The 18,014-nt window shown below is 39.2% G+C and overlaps 1 protein-coding gene across 3 annotated transcripts in view; it reads right to left on the bottom strand.

The window, feature by feature from the left end:
* Positions 1-18,014, bottom strand: part of UGP2 (UDP-glucose pyrophosphorylase 2) — a 46,318-nt gene that overhangs the window by 4,531 nt on the left and 23,773 nt on the right. For all 3 annotated transcript variants that reach the window (XM_019717927.2, XM_019717938.2, XM_019717923.2), the window contains exons 4-7: positions 4,608-4,793; positions 3,167-3,300; positions 1,746-2,043; positions 419-616 (exon numbers count right to left, since the gene is read on the bottom strand). In XM_019717927.2, the coding sequence (XP_019573486.1) occupies positions 419-616; positions 1,746-2,043; positions 3,167-3,300; positions 4,608-4,793 (816 nt within the window). The remainder of the gene's footprint in view (positions 1-418; positions 617-1,745; positions 2,044-3,166; positions 3,301-4,607; positions 4,794-18,014) is intronic.

Here is an 18,014-nt window from a genome sequence, read left to right as displayed (position 1 = left end):
CTACCATAAGCAGGTACTTATACACATGTGATTTTTCTCCAGCGTCATAACTCTTCTGTTCAGTAATATTTCCATTTTACAACAAAGCACTGAAGGGTCAGAAAACTCATGCAAGGTGTCTGTGTCCAAAAGGCCTGGAAGTATGGGTGACAAGCTGAGGCAGGTTCCCTCCTTTGGGGAGTGCCCTTGCTCTGGCCACTATTACAGCCCAGGGCCAACTAAGGGCACATGGCTTGGCATGCCAAAGGGGTGGGTGCAGACTGAAAGATGGGGCCAGGAACTGGGAGATTGACGAGGCAAAAAGAAGGAATGGCCAGTGTACTAGACGGGCGAGACCAGTGCGCACTGGGTCTGCGTGGCCTGCAGTGACCTCAGGAATTCGGGAGCCGGTGAGCAGCAGGCCGGCACTTTGGCTTACCTTCGGATTCACAATGATTTCCATGTCAATAGCATTCTGTTCCTGCAGCCTTTTAACTGCTGCAAGAGAGATCCAGAGGTTGTTTGTATTGAATATTTTGAATTTTGACACAGACTTGAACTCATCGACATGTGCTTTTGGCACCTGAGCGATTTCCACCAGCCTCAGTTTGCCTTCATACTGAGTGAGCGTCCCACCCTAGAAAGGCAGAGAAGAGCGAGTGAGTGCCGCCACGTCTCTCCCCCTCCCACCATGTCACACTGCTGATAGCCTATGAATGTTATCGAAAAGACACTAATAATGAAATCCCCCAAAAATAAAAGGCACTGACAGTGATTTAAAGCAACACATGTGAAGGCAGAATGAAAGTAATTTAGGCTGCCTGTCATTTTATACTGTACATTCGTCCCCCCGTCCATAATAAAAGCCCTGGGATTACATCAGTCTTCCTCACTTTCTGAAGGTTTGCTACAGGAATAGCCATCCATTCCTCTAATCCCCAAAACACCATCCATCACCAAATAACCAGACCCACCACCTCAGACCTGCTCTGACTAGCTGTAGGATGAGGGGAGAAAAGAGAAGACAGAGGCACATGTGGACGAGAAGTGACCCCTGAGTGGCCTCAGCCTAGAGATGCTCTTACAGTCACGAGGCCACGGCAGAGTGGCAAGAGGGGAGCATTCATCCTGTGAGGGAGCCACTTACAAGAGGCACAGAACCCAGACCAGGGACTCATCACAGTAGTATTCACACTGCCCACTGTTCTTAAACCTTGGGTACCATTTCATCAAAGGCCAAGTGCTACCACCACTGAACATGCAAAGTTTAAGAATCAAATTTTTGCTTTGCGCCAAACAACTGCATTTTTTGTGCAACTAAGGAGATATTAGTGTTAAGAAATATAGAGAATTACATGCTGTGGAAATAGAAATAGTAAAATTTCATTAAAGGAACAATGAAATGAAAACATTTAAGCACCATACTAGGAGAATATTAAAAGCTTGAACAAAGGTACTGAAAATGTTTTCACGTTTCAGATTTAGGTTATGAATATGTGTGGAACTGGTCAGTTAAAATTGACCATACAGATCATTCAAAAAATAAAGATGATTGTAATACCATTAAATTTGAATTTATACACACCGTTATGTCAGAACGTGGGGTACGCTACACAATACTATCTCACTGTCTTCCAGTGAGGTCAGCAAATGGAGAAATGTGTTCTGCTTAATACAGAAACTTTCCAATAAAAAGAAAGTTTGAACTACATAACCTATGAAATGTGAAGATGGGAATCCCCGAACTGCTTTCTCTCAGTATTTACCTTTACATCGGCGCGTGTTTTATTTGTGACTTCCATGACAAATTCACAGGGTTTTCCATTGGGTGGGTTCATTAGATGATTAAGAATATAAAGATCCACTGTGGCACCCAGATTGTCTATGTTAGACACAAAAATGTACTCTTTGCCTTCTCCTATAAAGGTATCCAGCAAACCAGAGTTGTAGAAACTGGCGTAAATGTCACCGTGACCTGGAGGGTACCAAGCTTCTGTATTTTCCCCTGAGTACGATACATCTTTCGCTACAGGCAGTAAAGATTCTTTATTAATCCTTGGGTACCTTAGGAAAAAAAGTTCTTTTTCAGTATCAACTCTATAGAGCATTCCAGACCTTTAAGAAAAACAATGCATTTAAAGTTAAATAAAACTTCCCTCCTTTTCAGTCTTACTAATAGTAAGTAATTTAATCACAGGTGAATCCATTTAAGAAAATCTCATCCAAAATTCAGTTTCCTAGATACTAATATTTGCTGCAAAAATATTTTTCCACGGTCATACAGATGAGAGGCCATATTTTTGAGATATTAATAGGTTTTATGATTCTCCAAGAGGGGAGATATTTTAAGTAAATTTTCTCAAACTTATTTCGGTATAGAATTATTCTTTTCCCTGGAAACCTATTTTAGAAAAGCTGTCCATTCTTATGAACAGATATAGTCAGGGATGGTGCTCTCTCTCCCAGAAAATCAACAGCAGGTCAGTGCTCAGGGAAATCTGCTGCCTACCCCTCGTGAGCACGTGCAGGGGCTGGCGATGGGGGAAGAGGAGCTCGCCCTGTAACAGACTGAAGACCAACTGGAATACGGGGGCAGGCCACCTGTGACATAAGAAAGTGTCCAAGGAAAAATGTATTGGGGAAAAAAACAAACCCAAAAAAACTAATGGTACAACTTTAGAAATACCCTTTCTGTACCCGTTCACACAGACCCATGTCTGTCATTAAATGGAAGCCTCATTTCCCCATTTGTCTGAGCTTTATCACAATTCATTATCTGAATTCCTTTTTATTTATTCTCCCTTCCCCAAAGTAGATGATTTTCTCCAGAATTTATTAAATTTCCCCCAACCTTATATTAGGGTGTTAAAGAAATCCCCATAGGAAAGGTTATCAGTACTGTGGAATACAGATTTTCATAGCCCCACCTGGAGCCCAAATATGCCCCAGGAAGCAAAGACCTAAAGCTGTCCTCAGGTATTCTGGACATGGGACAGAATCCCCAACAGATTCTCTTTTAAGAATCGGAGGTTACAGAACCATACAGTGATTATAACAATCAAATCTATTAAATGTTCAGCCTTAAAGGCACCAAACACTTGCAAACATTAGTCTTTGGCACATGTACATCCCGAATCCTCCTTTCCCAGGAGTAACCCCTCAGAGTTAATATTTTTACTCCTTGTACCTGCTTTGGTTAAAAGTGTAGATTTTCACACGACAATGACTGTACTTCTGCAGTATTTTTTTTGTATCTTCATCTGTGTTAAAAGAGTTCATTAGAACAAGAGGAACATCTGTATTGTAGGTTTTGTTCAAATGCTAGGGAGGAAAATAACAGATTACCCACACTTATTTTTCTTTTGCTTAAAAAGTATAAAATTAACTTGCAATTATAAATCACAGAAGTCCGGAACATTACCTAGATGCAACCAAATACATAGATTTTAAATAAATAACTACTTAGCATAAGCCAGACATTTTGCTAAGCAATTCACCATGTACTTGCTCATTAAATCACAACTTTGAGACAGAAACTATTGTCTGCATTTCACAGATGGCTAAACTGAGGCCAGGGAGATGGCAGGTCAGTGACTGAGCCAGCACCCCTCCCTCCCTGGGGCAGTCTGACTGGAGCTGTGCCCAGCCGCAGTGCCCTGTGGCCTGGCTGCATGGGTGAGTGCTGACTAAGCGTTTAGTCTGTGTCCAGAGCACCGAGCGGGTGGAAAGAACATGTGTTACAAACACATGGCTCCCTAGTTTCAGGATTATGTCCAGAATTGTGAATCATACCCCAACTGAAATCTTTTCAATCTTTAGAAGGAGCTAAGGGCCAACACCGAATAGGAAGAAAACAGGGTCTTCGAAGTCAGTCTGAATTAGGATGTTCAAAGTTTGATTCTGCACTTACTAACTAGCTAGGAAAGCAGGGCAAGTAAATCAATCTCTCTGTGCCTTGGTTTCCTCATCTGTAGAATGGGGATAAGAGTACTTATCTCAGAGTTGTTGAGAGGAACAAATGAGCAATTCATGTAAAGGGCTTCAAATAATAGTTGGTTACAGTACGTGCTGGATAACCGTTAGCTGCTGCTACTGCTAGTGCTATTGCTGTGGCTGCCAGCACCGCATCTGACACTAGGGATAAAGAGATGAGAAGATAGGGCCGCTGCCTCTGAAGCTTATGAGCTGTGGCTAATGACTATCATAAGAGAGAAGCCGAGAACAGTTCTGAGCATCCATGGCACCCAACCACCTATGTGAAATTCTCCCCAGCCTCCCAAAGGGGTTAATAAAACCGTATCATTCCAGCTGTGATGAAGGCTGCCACTAGAAAGGAAGTGTGTGTGTGGGGAGGACGTACAAGGAGAATCCGAATAGATCCAGAGATTTCAGCAACTGCAAATGCTATTTAAAGATCAAAAGCTCTTATGTCACCCTAAGAATTTGCCCTTAGGAGCACCAAACCTTCTTATACATTAGTACAGAGACTAAAGATAGCAAGCTCCCTGACTAGCTGAAATCCACACCTGTTACGTTACAAGGTAATGTTGATAATAACCTAAGAACTAAAAACGATTGATAATAAACTAAGAACTGAAAGCTCAAGAGAAAGGCTTAATATTACTCACTTCAATTTGTTGAACGGTCAGATCCAAAAAGGTGTTCTCATTCCTCACACCAATGAGACTTTTGGGGCCTTTGCAGCCCATGCTTGTTCCCAAACCACCGTTGAGTTTTACCACCACCAGCTTGTTCAGCACAGAAGATACATTATCCGGTAAGCCCCTGTCCTTTATCTTTTCATAGGGTTGAATCTAAAATTTCAAAAAAGAATTACAGAAGTGAATTCAAAAAGCTTTATGAGAGATTAAAACAAATCAATCCCAGGGTTACTTCCAGGCTGCCTTAAAGAGTTTTGCTTTCTCTGTGGAAAATTTCAGCTGCATTTCCTATAATGTCACAGGTCCTACTGTTTCAAAATCAAGTTCTTGTTGGAGTCAGTAAAAGCAATGCTATTGTGATACAACGGCTTCAAGTCTTCTATTAGGTTAGGAGAATTCCTTGGTGCATTATATTTACTCACAAGGGTTAGCAAATGGGACCAAGCCAATTATTTTCCAATTATCTTTTTTTTTAATTAGTTTCAGGTGTACAAAACAATGTATTAGACATTTCACCCCTCACAAAGTGATAACCCCCTTACCCCAATCTATTACCCCTCAGAAATCGTAGAGAAAAAACTAAGGGTTGCTACATGGGAGGGTGGGTGGGGATGAGGGAGAAGGTGAGGGGACTAGAAAGCACAATCAGTAACCACAAAATTGCCATGGGGATACGAAAGTCTGTTGGGGGAATATACGCAATAATGTTGTAAAGAATTTGTAGGGTATTTGATGGACACTTGTCTTATTAAGGAGCCGACTTCCAATTATCTTTTAAACACCAAGATTTTCCATTTAGTAGTTACTTTTGACTTCCAGAAAAAACTGTGGAGAGAGTCTTGGAGAAGAGTGCTTTCTGTTCCTCATTATTTAGAGGTCTCACAAGAGTGTGAAAATCAATTTCACTGAAAACCCCTAGTTCACGCATTCATTTTAGGTAAAACTGTTCGTTTAGAAATATTTTTATCTATTTAATGGTTCTTTGAACATACTTTTAAAAACATAGAATACAAAGAAGCAAAAATTTTTTCTTTATGGCGAGACAGGCCTGTTTCCAATTTCACCTAAAAAAATTTTCATTGTGAAACATCATACATACAAAGTTTATAAAATATACATATACAGTTGAAAGATTAACCTAAATAAAAAGGAACGCTGCCATAATTTAGAAGCCTGCATGTGTCTGTCCCTAATCACTTTCCTCTCCCACCCTTAGTGGTAACCACCATCTTGACTTTTATTCGCTGGTTTTACCACCTATGTATGTCTCTATAATAACATTTTTACTTAGTTTTGTCTCTAAACTTTTAGATAAATTGAATCATACCATGAAGTATCCTCTTGTACCTTGCTTCTTTAACTCAAAGTTATATTTAAGAATAAGTCACATTAATGCATGTAACTATAGTACATTCACTTTTCATTGTCATATAGTATTCAAATCTATATGTCCATTAGGAGAAAAGTGTCATTATTCACAGATATAATTTTATATACAGAAAATCCAAAGACCGTACAAATTAGAATCATGTCAGCATAGCAACATTGAACACACATCATCAATATTTTTAAAAAATGCTTTTGGAATCATTGTGCACTGTTGGTGGGAATGTAAAACTGGTGAAGATGTTAAGGAAAAAAGTATGGTGGTTCCAAAATAAATTAAAAATAGAATTATCATGATTCAGCAGTTCCACTTCCGAGTTTATACCCCCAATAATTGAAAACAGATTCTCCGAATATATGGTGATGGAAGAACTGACTCTGGGTGATGAACATACAATGGGATTTATAGATGATGTAATACAGAATTGTACACCTGAAATCTATGTAATTTTACTAACAATTGTCACCCCAATAAATTTAATTAAAAAAAAAAAAAAAAAAAAGAAAAGAAAACAGATTCTCAAAGACATGCTTGTACACTTACCTTCATAGCAGCATTATTCACAATAGCCCCAAAGCGGAAGCAACTCAAATGTCCATCTACAGATGGATGGATATATACATACATGCAAAGAAAGGTACCAATTGTTTGATTCCAAGAAGTCAGGACACTCTGTCTAAAGCTTATTACGGGTTAAATTAGGTGGGAAGCACAGCTTTCCACCATGTAAATCACCCTATATGCCAATAGAAGTTCTCTCTGTTGGTCATGTTGTCCACACCCTCTTCAGGGACTTCAGGAAGCAAGCAATCCCACAGAGCTCAATTTAGTTCCATAAACCAAGGGCATCTGTGTTAGAAAGTTGCGTGGCAACAGCTGAAGTTACACTGGACATACCTAGTGACAGACATTTTTCAACCTGCTCTCCACTTTCCCCTTCTCAGCTCCCTCAGGAGAATGCACAGATATCTACTCAGGAAAAGTGTTGTTTGGAGACAACAGGGAGTACCAGGCACTGTGGGGTACGGCCTCAAAGTGACTCTGACTGAATCACATCAGTCAATTACTAGTGCGATCTTTGTGCTTTCGATCCCAATCACCCTGTCTTTCTCTCTCCCAGACATGAATAGCATTCAGTGTTCTAAGAAGACCTATACTGCAACTAAATATACAGTAGGGCAATCTCTACAGGTGAGGGGGGGGGGCAAACCCCATAAGGCTCCCTGCACCGTGTAAGGGAGGCCGGGCCACTCATGTTCTCATCTCCCTGGGATAAAAGAATTGGTCAATGACCCAACTTCCTCTGGGGAACGAACAAAAGAAAGTAGTTGGCAATCTACCAAAGAACGTGATTTAAACAACATTCTGCCCTCTAGGATGTCAATCTAGTTTTTCTGCAGAAGCTGAAAGATTTTTTAAAGGATCTTTTAAAAACTGTCTACCGTGATCTGTGTCCTGCCAAGTCTGTGCACAACTTAGTTTCCAGTTAGAAGAAAAGCGGATTCATCCCACAGTCGTGGACACACTGTTCCCATTAGCAACAGTACAACCCAGTTCTTGGTAACATATTTGTGCTGTTCCTGGAGACAGTGCCAAGTTCCCCAAACAAGCTAACAGTACCTGCCCTGTTACGATTCACAAGGGTATGATTATTGCACTCTGAAAGATTTTTTTTTCAACAAAAGCAAGTTTGCCGGAAAGAATGATCTGCGTAAACAGAAAAACAAGTTTGGAGTGACTCTGCATATGCACAGGATGTGTCCCAGGAACATCGGCTTATTCCCGCAACCCTTGCTGCACAGCACATGTGTGCCACGTCCCATGCTCGGCACCTTCGCAGATCGTTCCCTCATTTCACGTTTCTAAAGGTAACGACCAAAGTCTGGGTTGTTTGAAAGCTCCTACAGATGAATTCATGACAGAAAAATCATACCTAGACCACAGATTTTTCTTTTTCATTAGGGAAAGCTGGCAAATCATGTACGAGTACTTTATCCCATGGTTCACCAACAAGCTCACCAACACCCCCTCAGCCACCAAGCTGAGCTACACTCCTATTTCATAAAGCAAAGAAAAGCCATCATACAGAATGGCCCTCAACCTTCTGCCACCAGATTGTCAGGACCTTCCTGCATCTTCATCTTTGCTGCTTCCCCTTCTTCTGGTTATCAGAAGAGCTGTCTCCCACCCTAACGCAGTCTCTCCACCAGCGCTCATCTCAAGAACCCCATTCATCAATCATCCAGTCTCATCTTTAGCCTCTCCTTTTCCGTTCCTTTCCATCAGCATGAACACATTCAAATAGTTGCCGTCTAAACCCCCCAAAAAACAGCAACACATGTACTCGCTCATCCTTTCCAGCACCCACATCCTTTCTCCCTACATCTTAGAGGCGAAACGTTGCTACATTCACCTCCCTTTCACTCCTTCACCCACTGCAATCTAGTTGTCGCCATCATTCAATGAAATGATCTTAAAAAGGTCATCAATAACCTCCTGACACCTAAGTCCTACCAATAACATCAATACTTCTCTTACTTGCACTCTCAGCTGCATTTGACACAATTAACTAACTACTCCCTAAATTTTGAAATGTTCTATTATCCTTGACTTCTGAAAAACCAAATTCTATTCTCCTCTTTCTGCCTGATCCTTTTCAAGCCCATTCTAAGCAGACCTCTTCATCCCTGGCAATCTGCTCCAATCGCATGGCTTCAATCACCCCTCTCTTTATAGCACTAAGACACACCCAGCTGCTAAGCCAGGAGTCTGCTCACATCTGATCGACGACCAGTCCTGTCAGTCTTGCCATCAATCAGCACCCTGCTCACCTCTCACCTGTTACTGTGGGAGTCTCTATGGCCTACTTACCCTCCACCTTGCAAGTGGTCATTTTATAAAAAAGAATTTAAACATCTTTGTCTCCTTATTACAACATTCACAAAAATAAGACACTGCCATGGCATGGCAGAGTTATTGGCTGCCTGCCCCAACGTTCTTTTTTCTCTTCCATTGTGGAACCCAGATTTTCAGCTGCGCACACCACCATCCCAAATAAAAGACCACATTTCCCAGTCTCCCCTTGTGTCAAAGTTCCAGCCAATGTGACTGACTGGAAGTAAGTTGAAAGATTTTCAGAAGGTCTCTATGAAAGGGCAGAGGATATACCCTTCGTCCGCCTTCCTGCTGTTTGGAATGGAGACATGGTGACTAACGTTTATTTGGGTGGTCATCTGGGACACCATGAGGACACAGCCGAGTGGCAAGATAGAGAAGCCCAGGTTCCTGATAACCACCAAGCTGCCCTAGCTCTGGACTGCCTCTGTCTAGATGTTGTGTGTGTGCGTGTGTGTGTGCGTGCGTGTGAGTGTGTGTTACTTTGAGTTTCATTACTAAATGTAGCTGAATCATCCTAATTGGAAGACATGGTTTTCTAGGTCCTTAATGATTTGCCCTTTTGTCTTCCCCTCTTCCCTCTCCTACTTCCCCGACACACTGAGCTCCAGGCCCATGGCTGGGATCGCTGACGTGCCACAGCTCTTGCCTGTAGGCCTCTGCACTGCCCGGCCCCACCGCTGCATGCAGCCTCACCTCACCAAATACCATTTCTTCATCCTCCACATCTCAGTCAGACCAGTGGTTATCGGGCTTTATGAGCTATTAGGCACTTGTGAAAATCACAAGTTAATGGACTCTCTTTCAGAAAAGTGCAATCCCATCCCCTCTCCCCCGCCAAAACAAAACATTCTGAATAAAATTTACTTCAGTACAGTGGAAATTTCATTCACAGAATATAAAAATAATCTTTATTGAGAGACGCCATTTACCTCTCAGTGTCAAGTTAATATGCAAATAAAGCAAAAACTAAACTTGAACTGTCTCCAAACTGAATTTCAATGAGAAGGCTTCTGTTTGGTTTGAATAAGATGCCACATGATGTAGTCTGAGATGGTCACATGCGTGCCATTTTTACTTGCCATTCCATTTTGACTTTTCTTTTTGATGATCACAAGTATTGAAAACCTCAACTCTCTCCACAGCAAGCTCTCACAACTTGCTCTGTCAGTTGGATGCAGGTTTGCGCTAGAAACACCAGAATTCTCCAGACTGTGAGGGCTCAAAGGCTCATATATTTCCTGTGCTTTCAAAAGTCAGTAAGGTCATGTTTGGTGAAGCCTGCATCCCGCATGCAGGACTGCGCCATCTTCAGTGCAGAGCTCACAGATGCACAAGAGAATGACAGTGACATGTGGCGCTGCCTCTCCTCTGCAGCAGCAGGACCCAAGCGCTGGCCGGCATCACAGGTACTATCTGTGCACGGAGCACCAAGACTTCTCTTCCAGCACCAGTTCTGCTTGGTTTATAAATGTTATCATTTTAAAAACATTTTCAGAAGAGGTTAATTAATAATTCTTCTTTGAGGGAAGCAGCAGGCACACAATGGATGAAAACCATTTCTTGGCTACCCTGAGAAATGTCTAAAATTGCAAGGACATGCTAAAGGGAATTGATGTAACTGCTGTTTCCTCCATGAAATGATTCAAATCACTGTAATAATCTGTATCAATTCCAGTGCGAATGGTATCATTTGACAAAGAAGACTGCTCCAAAAATGACTGAGGCATACAGTTCAGTGGCTGAGAGCACAGGCTTTATTGCCAGGCTGCCTGGGTTTGAATCTTAGACTCCACTGCTTATTATGGCAAATTGTTTAATTGCTCTAAGCCTTTTTCATTTGCTTCATTAATTTGTTATGAGGACAAATGAGACAATGCATGTAAAGTGCTAAGCAAACTGTGTGGCCCACGGTAAGAATTCAAATGCTGGCTTCTAGTATCACTACATCACTGATCCAGACACTCTTTCTAATCCACCCCACATTTTAACATTTTTGCAACCAGGATGCATCATACAACCAGTAGGGGCTTAGAATTAATTGGTTGCACTTTTTTCTTTCTTACTGGCACATAAAATGTGCAACTGATAAACAATGGCATAAATTTGATAAAGGATGGTATTGAGTTTCTCCCTCCGCTTCAAGTCACAAAGCAAGCTTAATGATCTCCTCCCGGATATGGGTTTCACCCAGTCTCTCTCCAGTCATGTGTAGCTTAGGATAGTTTAAGGCAAGGGTCAACAAACTCTAGCCTGGGGGACAATCAGGCCTGCCACCTGTTTCCTAAAATGTTACTGGAACACAGACACGCTCATTAGTTTACATGCTGTCTACGGCGGCTGTCTTGCTACTATGACTGAGCTGAGTAATCACGACAGAGACCGCATCACCTACAGAGCCTAAGCTATTTGCTATCTGGACCTGCACAGAAAAGGTCTGCCAAACCCTGGGTTAAGACAGGCTTCTGAGATGAGAAAAACGTTTTGATAATACTTCTGACTTTCCAAACTGCTTCTCCTATTGTGGCTCCAAATTGCCTGACCACTTCTCAGGATGGCCGCAGAGAGCTGGATCTCCCTTCTGCTATGCTGGCTGGCTTCATGTTTCCCCTGGCAAGAACACTGCCATATAACAATCCCCGGGCTTTTGGAGCTTCTCACGTTTGTCCAGAAAAGCAAAACCAAGGATATATAACTGGTAGCAGAACTCAGGCAATTTTCAGAACAACAGAAAGGAAACCTAAGATTAAAAAATCTTCCGTCCACTTGTATGAGGTATCTAGAGTAGTGAAATTCACAGAGACAGAAAGCAGAATGGTGGTTGCCACAGGATGCGGGTAGGGGGAAATGAGTTGTTTAATGGGTACAGAGTTTGTGTTTTGCAAGACGAAAAAGTTCTGGAGATCGGTTGCACAACCATGTGACTATATTTAACACTACTGAAGAGTACACTTAAAAATGGTTAAGATGGTAAATTTTATGTTATGGGTTTTCATTACAATTAAAAGAATTTTTTAAATGTTTAAAATCTTTTGTGAGGGTGTGTGTGTGCAGGGAAACATGTACTTTGTCAGGGAGTCCAAGAACCACATAACAAAATCATCACTTCCTTTTGAAGCCTCTTGTGACCCTCATACCCCAGAGGGACTCTGGTGCGGCCCCCACGTATTGCTTCAGGTACTACCAAGCGTCTATCACAGCAATTATTACACTGTCTCCTCATTGTCTGCTCAGTGCTGCACGTCTGTTCTATGACTATAAACTCCATGAGGGCAGGGACTGCCATATGGTTCTGCCCCACCATATCCACCACCTCTAAGTCTCAGGCTCACTGGCAACACTCATATATTTGTTGAGTAAATAACTGAATAAATGAATGGAACAAGTAGAACTATTAATAAATGAAATCTATTCACTGGAAATTATTTCTTGTCCTACTTTGGATAAGGAACTTATTTCTTTTTTTATTAATACTAAGTTTAAAGCAAAAGTGGTTTCATTACTATTTAGAAACCAAATTGCAAACACTTGTTATTTTAATAATTCAAAGAAAAAGTATTGGATTATCATATATAATATACATGTTTGATAAAGAAAACCTGAATCTAAGACTTTGCTTTGTATAAAAAATAAGTTTTATGGGCCAGAATATTAGTGTAGTAATTATAAACAATCCTTCTGTGATAACTAAGCAAATAAAATGAACAATCATATCATAAATTTTATACACTGAGCTTGGAAAAGTAATTTTCCTAAGAAAGTTCTTTTGTTTTCAGTTTTGCAATTCAAAGTCCAATAACCAATTACTACACATAAAAGGATAGTTTGCAATTAAATATTTCAAGCAACAATTAATAAACAGCCAATGAAAAAACAAAATTTTAAATAAAAATTTAAAATATTTTTCATTTGAATTGGCAAATATTTTTAAAAGCATTACTCAATGTTTTAATAAATGTAATGAGACTGACAATAAAATAGTTTATAAGTCTCTACTCAATGTTAACTTAGAAGGGCCTCTCCTATCTCTGCCTGCCCTGTCTAAAGTATTACCTCTACTTCTCATTCTCTGTACCCTCACCTGTTTTTATTTATGATCATGTCATTTATCACTACTTAAAATTACATTATATACATTACATATCTTTTATGATCCACACCTCCACTAGATTAGAAACTAGAAACTAGACAAGAATAGGGCTTTACTAGCATGGTCCTCTACTAATATACTGCTGGCACTCAAAAAATAGCTGTTGAACCAATAAATTAATATGAATGGGAGTACAAACTGGTATACTCTTTCTGGAAAGCAATTTGAAATAGGTAACAGGACACTTTCCAAAGTTCGTATCCTCTGAACAAAACCCAAATTCTGAATATTTTAAGAAATAATTTGGAGATGCAAAGATTTATATACATATCAGAATCAATCTACATGTCCACTATAGGAGAATCCCCCAAGGTAACACACACTGATACAATTGTACAAACTCCCAAGCCTCATGCCCCGTCAAGTGTTCCTACTAGTACATTTCCTTCAAGTGATGGGTTGGATTCACTGTCATGTTTTCCACCATCAAAAAATTAAGGAAAAACATTTGATTTCCAATGTTTTGCAATGCTCATGAAAGACGATCAAAGAACTACTCCTATAATGCTCATCAGCCATCCTTCCTGTAATTTCACCTAAACTCTAATAATCCATTGCCAAGGACACCCTGCAAAGCCTCCCCAGCTCACAAAACCTTACACCCCACAATGAACACATGTCAATCAATCCTGTAAATACATATACCACACACAGTATGAGAATGGGCACCCAATTCTTTTCATAACTACAATATTCCTGAGACAAAGCCAGCGCCTTACATTTATTTTGAGGTTAGTAGATTTTAAAAAAATCTATGACTACATATGGAGTTGTTGGTTAAAGACAATTCTACATATATCATAGGGTTTTCACCATATGGATACCCTTTATTAAAACCCATCAAACTCAATACAGCTAACCATTTTCATAATGAAGGGCATTATGTTGTTTATTCTCACTGACCTGACAGAACACAGACCTCCTGTAATCCTGAAGGTTAAAGAATTAGCTAAATTTTATCTCTGCAATAAGGAAAATTTGTTGGGATAGATGAACTTTATTTATTAAAATGAAAACTACAAACTACCAACACATCTGATACAAGAGAATTATAGGGGTGTAACTTACTGTTCATCTACTTGATGGAATATTTTCCTAAAAATATAAAAAGTATTATTCATGATCATAAATGTATATCAAAATCATTATACTGATAATGTATTAAAATATATTCACAAAGACAAAAATAAAACACATAATTATGAAAGTTATAGAATTAAAAAAAAATACCACTTGCATTCTTAATAAAATTCTGTTGTTTCTTCTATGCTCAGTACCTTTTATCTAGGAGGTACTTAATAAATATTTCTTGCATATTTAAAAACAATAGCAAACATCTATTAATCTTTATCAGAGTGCCTGGCACATAGTAAATGCTTTACATACATTCTCAATAATCCTCTATAAATTCTTACTTTTATTATGCCTGCTTTTTATGAATGAGGAAATTGAAGCTTAAAACAGTTAAAGAACCTTCCCAATGTTACATGGCTAAGAAGTGATGAGATTAGGATTTAAAACTCTGGAGTCTATGTTCTTGACCTCTCTGCTATTACTACTCAAATGGAAAAAAATGAGTGTTAAATACACTGAAGGCAGAATGAATTCAGCATGCCTATGTAGGTGGTCTTGTGATGGTGGAATATATTAATGATTGACACTGAGCATGAGGTAATTTCTCAAATACCTGTTGACTAAGCACAGAATATCATTAAAGATTTTAAAACTATACAAAATTGCTCAATACACATCACCAATGTATAGAAACCAAATGGCAAGAAGGTCAGCTAACTCTGATAAAAGGTGTCAAAAAAAAACAGGAAAAATTAAAATTAGTAGCCATTTCTCCAACAGTAACCAAGAGCTATGAGAAATCCAAATTTCCTATGTAATTTGGGGTTTAGGATTTAAGAATTTAAAAGCACAGACACTCTTCACCTGCCTCCAAAAGTAGTATATATTCCAACTAACCTGCTATAAAGCTAAGGACTTCCTATCTCCTGTGTTTTCTGGGATCTTCTTAGTTTAGCCAAACTGATCCCTCCTAATTGACAATAAGTTGCAGACATGGTCCCTACCCTCGTTGTCCACCCTCATCATCTCCCACTCATTTCCATTCTTATTGTCTAGCAGTACCATAAAACTGTAGTTCTCACTCTCTCATGCCTTTGGGCTTTTGTACACCATGCTCTCTTAAACCTGCAATATCCACCTGACCTTCTGGGCAAACTCGTACTCCAACTTCAAGTCTCAGTTCTCACATGACCTCTTCATCCTTAACTTTCTTAGGACTTCCCTATTGTTTAACTGCTCCTTCTCTTGCTACACTTGGTACACACATCAAAAACCTACTTACCTACAACATTCTGGACAGGTAGATAATTTAAAAATTAAGTTCAAGTATAGAATGATGAAAACGTTTTAGGTATACAAACTATTTCAACTTTTTACAAGTAAATGTACAATCATTCACAAAGGTCTTTTCTTTAGGTATGGAATGGATCTGTTGACCAGAGCTCTGAGTCATCTTATGTAAACCACGTCAATGATATACCATCTGTGATAGCCAGTTTCCTTTCTTCCAAGTGGATCAAGAGCTCAGTCATCTGTGAAACAACATGCATGTAGTAGAATAATCCTAGACTTACGCAATTTTCTCTATCTTTCCTACTTGTCTTACCCACACCTAATTCAATAGCTTTTTTTCAGCTACTCATCTTTATCTGATTTTGCCAAAGCATTCAACTCATTTTTCATATGAATGACTTTTTAAAAATCCATTTCATTGGTTTATATAAAATTTAATTACATTTGTCATTCATTACAACAAATATAACTGGCATGAACAGGTTTGGGAACAAACACAATTGAATTTTAGTGAACAAGTCACTTCACTAGTGAGAGAAGAACTTGTAAGAGTAGACCAAGCATTCAAAGAAAATGGAGAACACCAGTTAATCTCTCTTGTTTGTTAGGTAGAAGATGTTTAGTGAAATATAGCTATTAACTTATACCATTGGACTATATACATATCTTTGTGCAAACATCTCTCTAGTAAACCAAAAATTCAAAACTTGTTTTCTATTACTGCATGCCTATCCCGTTGATTCCTTTATCGCTTTAAGCAGCTAGGCAGAGCTGGAGAAAGCAAGTCCCCCTCCCAGCTAAACAGCCTCTTGTCTTAACCCCCATTCATTTTCTACATATGTCATTATATGGAAAAGATTGGGAAGCACTGTACAAAGCTGTAAGCTCTTAAGAGCAGTGATTGTCTTTATTTTTGGATTCCCAATAATTAAAATAGTGGGTATTTGATAAACTTGTAGAAAAAAAGTAATGAATAAGGGATACTTCTGTAGCTTTGTGTAGTGACTACAGGCAAATCAAAGAGACTTCAGCCAGGCAGTTGTGACTGCTACAGGTAAGCCTGGGCCAGGACAGCAGCGATGGGAAATTAGTCTTTAAGAGTATCTTACTTCTTTACGCATTTATGTTTTCTCTCTCCCACTAGAATGAAGCTCCTTGAGTGGTAGGCCCTTGTCTATCTTGTTCACTTGTATCCCAGTGTCTAGATAAAAGCCCACCACACAGTAGCTATTCAATAAATATTTGTTAAATGTGTTGCTGGAAGAACTTCAAAGAGAAGTGAAGGTATTTTACGGTCTAAGGGAAGGAGTGGAGCCTACTCAACAGTTCTACTCAAGATGGAGAAACGATGGAAAAGCCCTGCTTCAAAGACTTTCACGTTCCTTTCAAACACTGATAGCAACTGGGGACTGCTCTGTAACATACCATAGTGGTTGAGAGTCTGGGCTCAGACAGATCTGGGCCTAAATACCGGTTCTACCACTTACTCACTAGTTAAGCAAACTGTGTGGACAACTCGATCCCTTTCAGTTGGAGAGTCTTCCATGGTGAAACAGGGATAATAGCGAGCTCCTAGAGTTGTGTGAGAAAATGCATATAAAGAGCTGAGAACAATGCTTGGTACATTAGTGATTAAGTGTTTGCTGTCATTTCCATTATTACTGTTGTTGATAAGCACATAAAGTATGTCACATTCTTTGCACTAGAGATAAAGTTAGGGCTGTAGGCTTTGAAGAGCTCACTCCATTATTGTTACTGATACCAAAGAACTAGGTCTTTGGAGCCTGACTACATAGTTCATATCAGGACTCTTTCTCTTAGGCAAGTTACTGTTAACTTCAGTTTCCTCTTCTATTAAGTGAGCATAATAATGCCCATCTTCCAGGTCTATTGTGAATATTAAATGAGATCACAAACATAAAGCATTCAGTACAGTATCAGACATGTAAGCACCCCAACATGGACAATAGGCATTAACTACAGATACAGAGCTTTGCATACATAGGTCTTTATAAACTTTTAAAAATAAAAAATGCTTACAAATCTTTGTTTCATTAAAATACAAAAACTTTTGAAATGGTGTTTGTTTCATGCTCTTCTGAAATAGAAAACTTTCCAATCTCCTGAGGGCTTTAAGACTAAAGACACTTGTTTTAAACAAGCCCATCTATATAAATATAAATCTTTGTTTAATGGCTTTCTTACACTCCTTTCCATATTTATTCTAGTCACAGGTATCCCTCTGCCATTTCCACATTTCTTATCAACTATCTTTTATTTATTTTCTGTTTTGAGTTTGGAAGAAAAATTTCACCAGCATTTTCAGCAATTATTTTGCATTTGTACTGACACAGGAAGAAGTCTGAAAATGGGATATAGGTAACAAAAATCAGCTTGGATAGCAATATGTTTCTGGTTAAAAAAAAACAGTGTATCTTTGCAACTTTTCTATAAATCAAACTATTCTAAAATTTAAAGCTTATTTTAAAACATACGATGAATTGCTTCTCACTTATTCAATTCTTATGGCATTTTGTTACTCTTGATATTTTTGCATCTCAAAGTCCCATACCCA

Source organism: Rhinolophus sinicus, linkage group LG05 (genome assembly GCF_036562045.2).
Source record: "Rhinolophus sinicus isolate RSC01 linkage group LG05, ASM3656204v1, whole genome shotgun sequence".
NCBI classification, from domain to species: Eukaryota; Metazoa; Chordata; class Mammalia; order Chiroptera; family Rhinolophidae; genus Rhinolophus; species Rhinolophus sinicus.
Note: the sequence above shows the minus strand (reverse complement) of the source record. Positions and strands in the feature narration are given on the sequence as shown.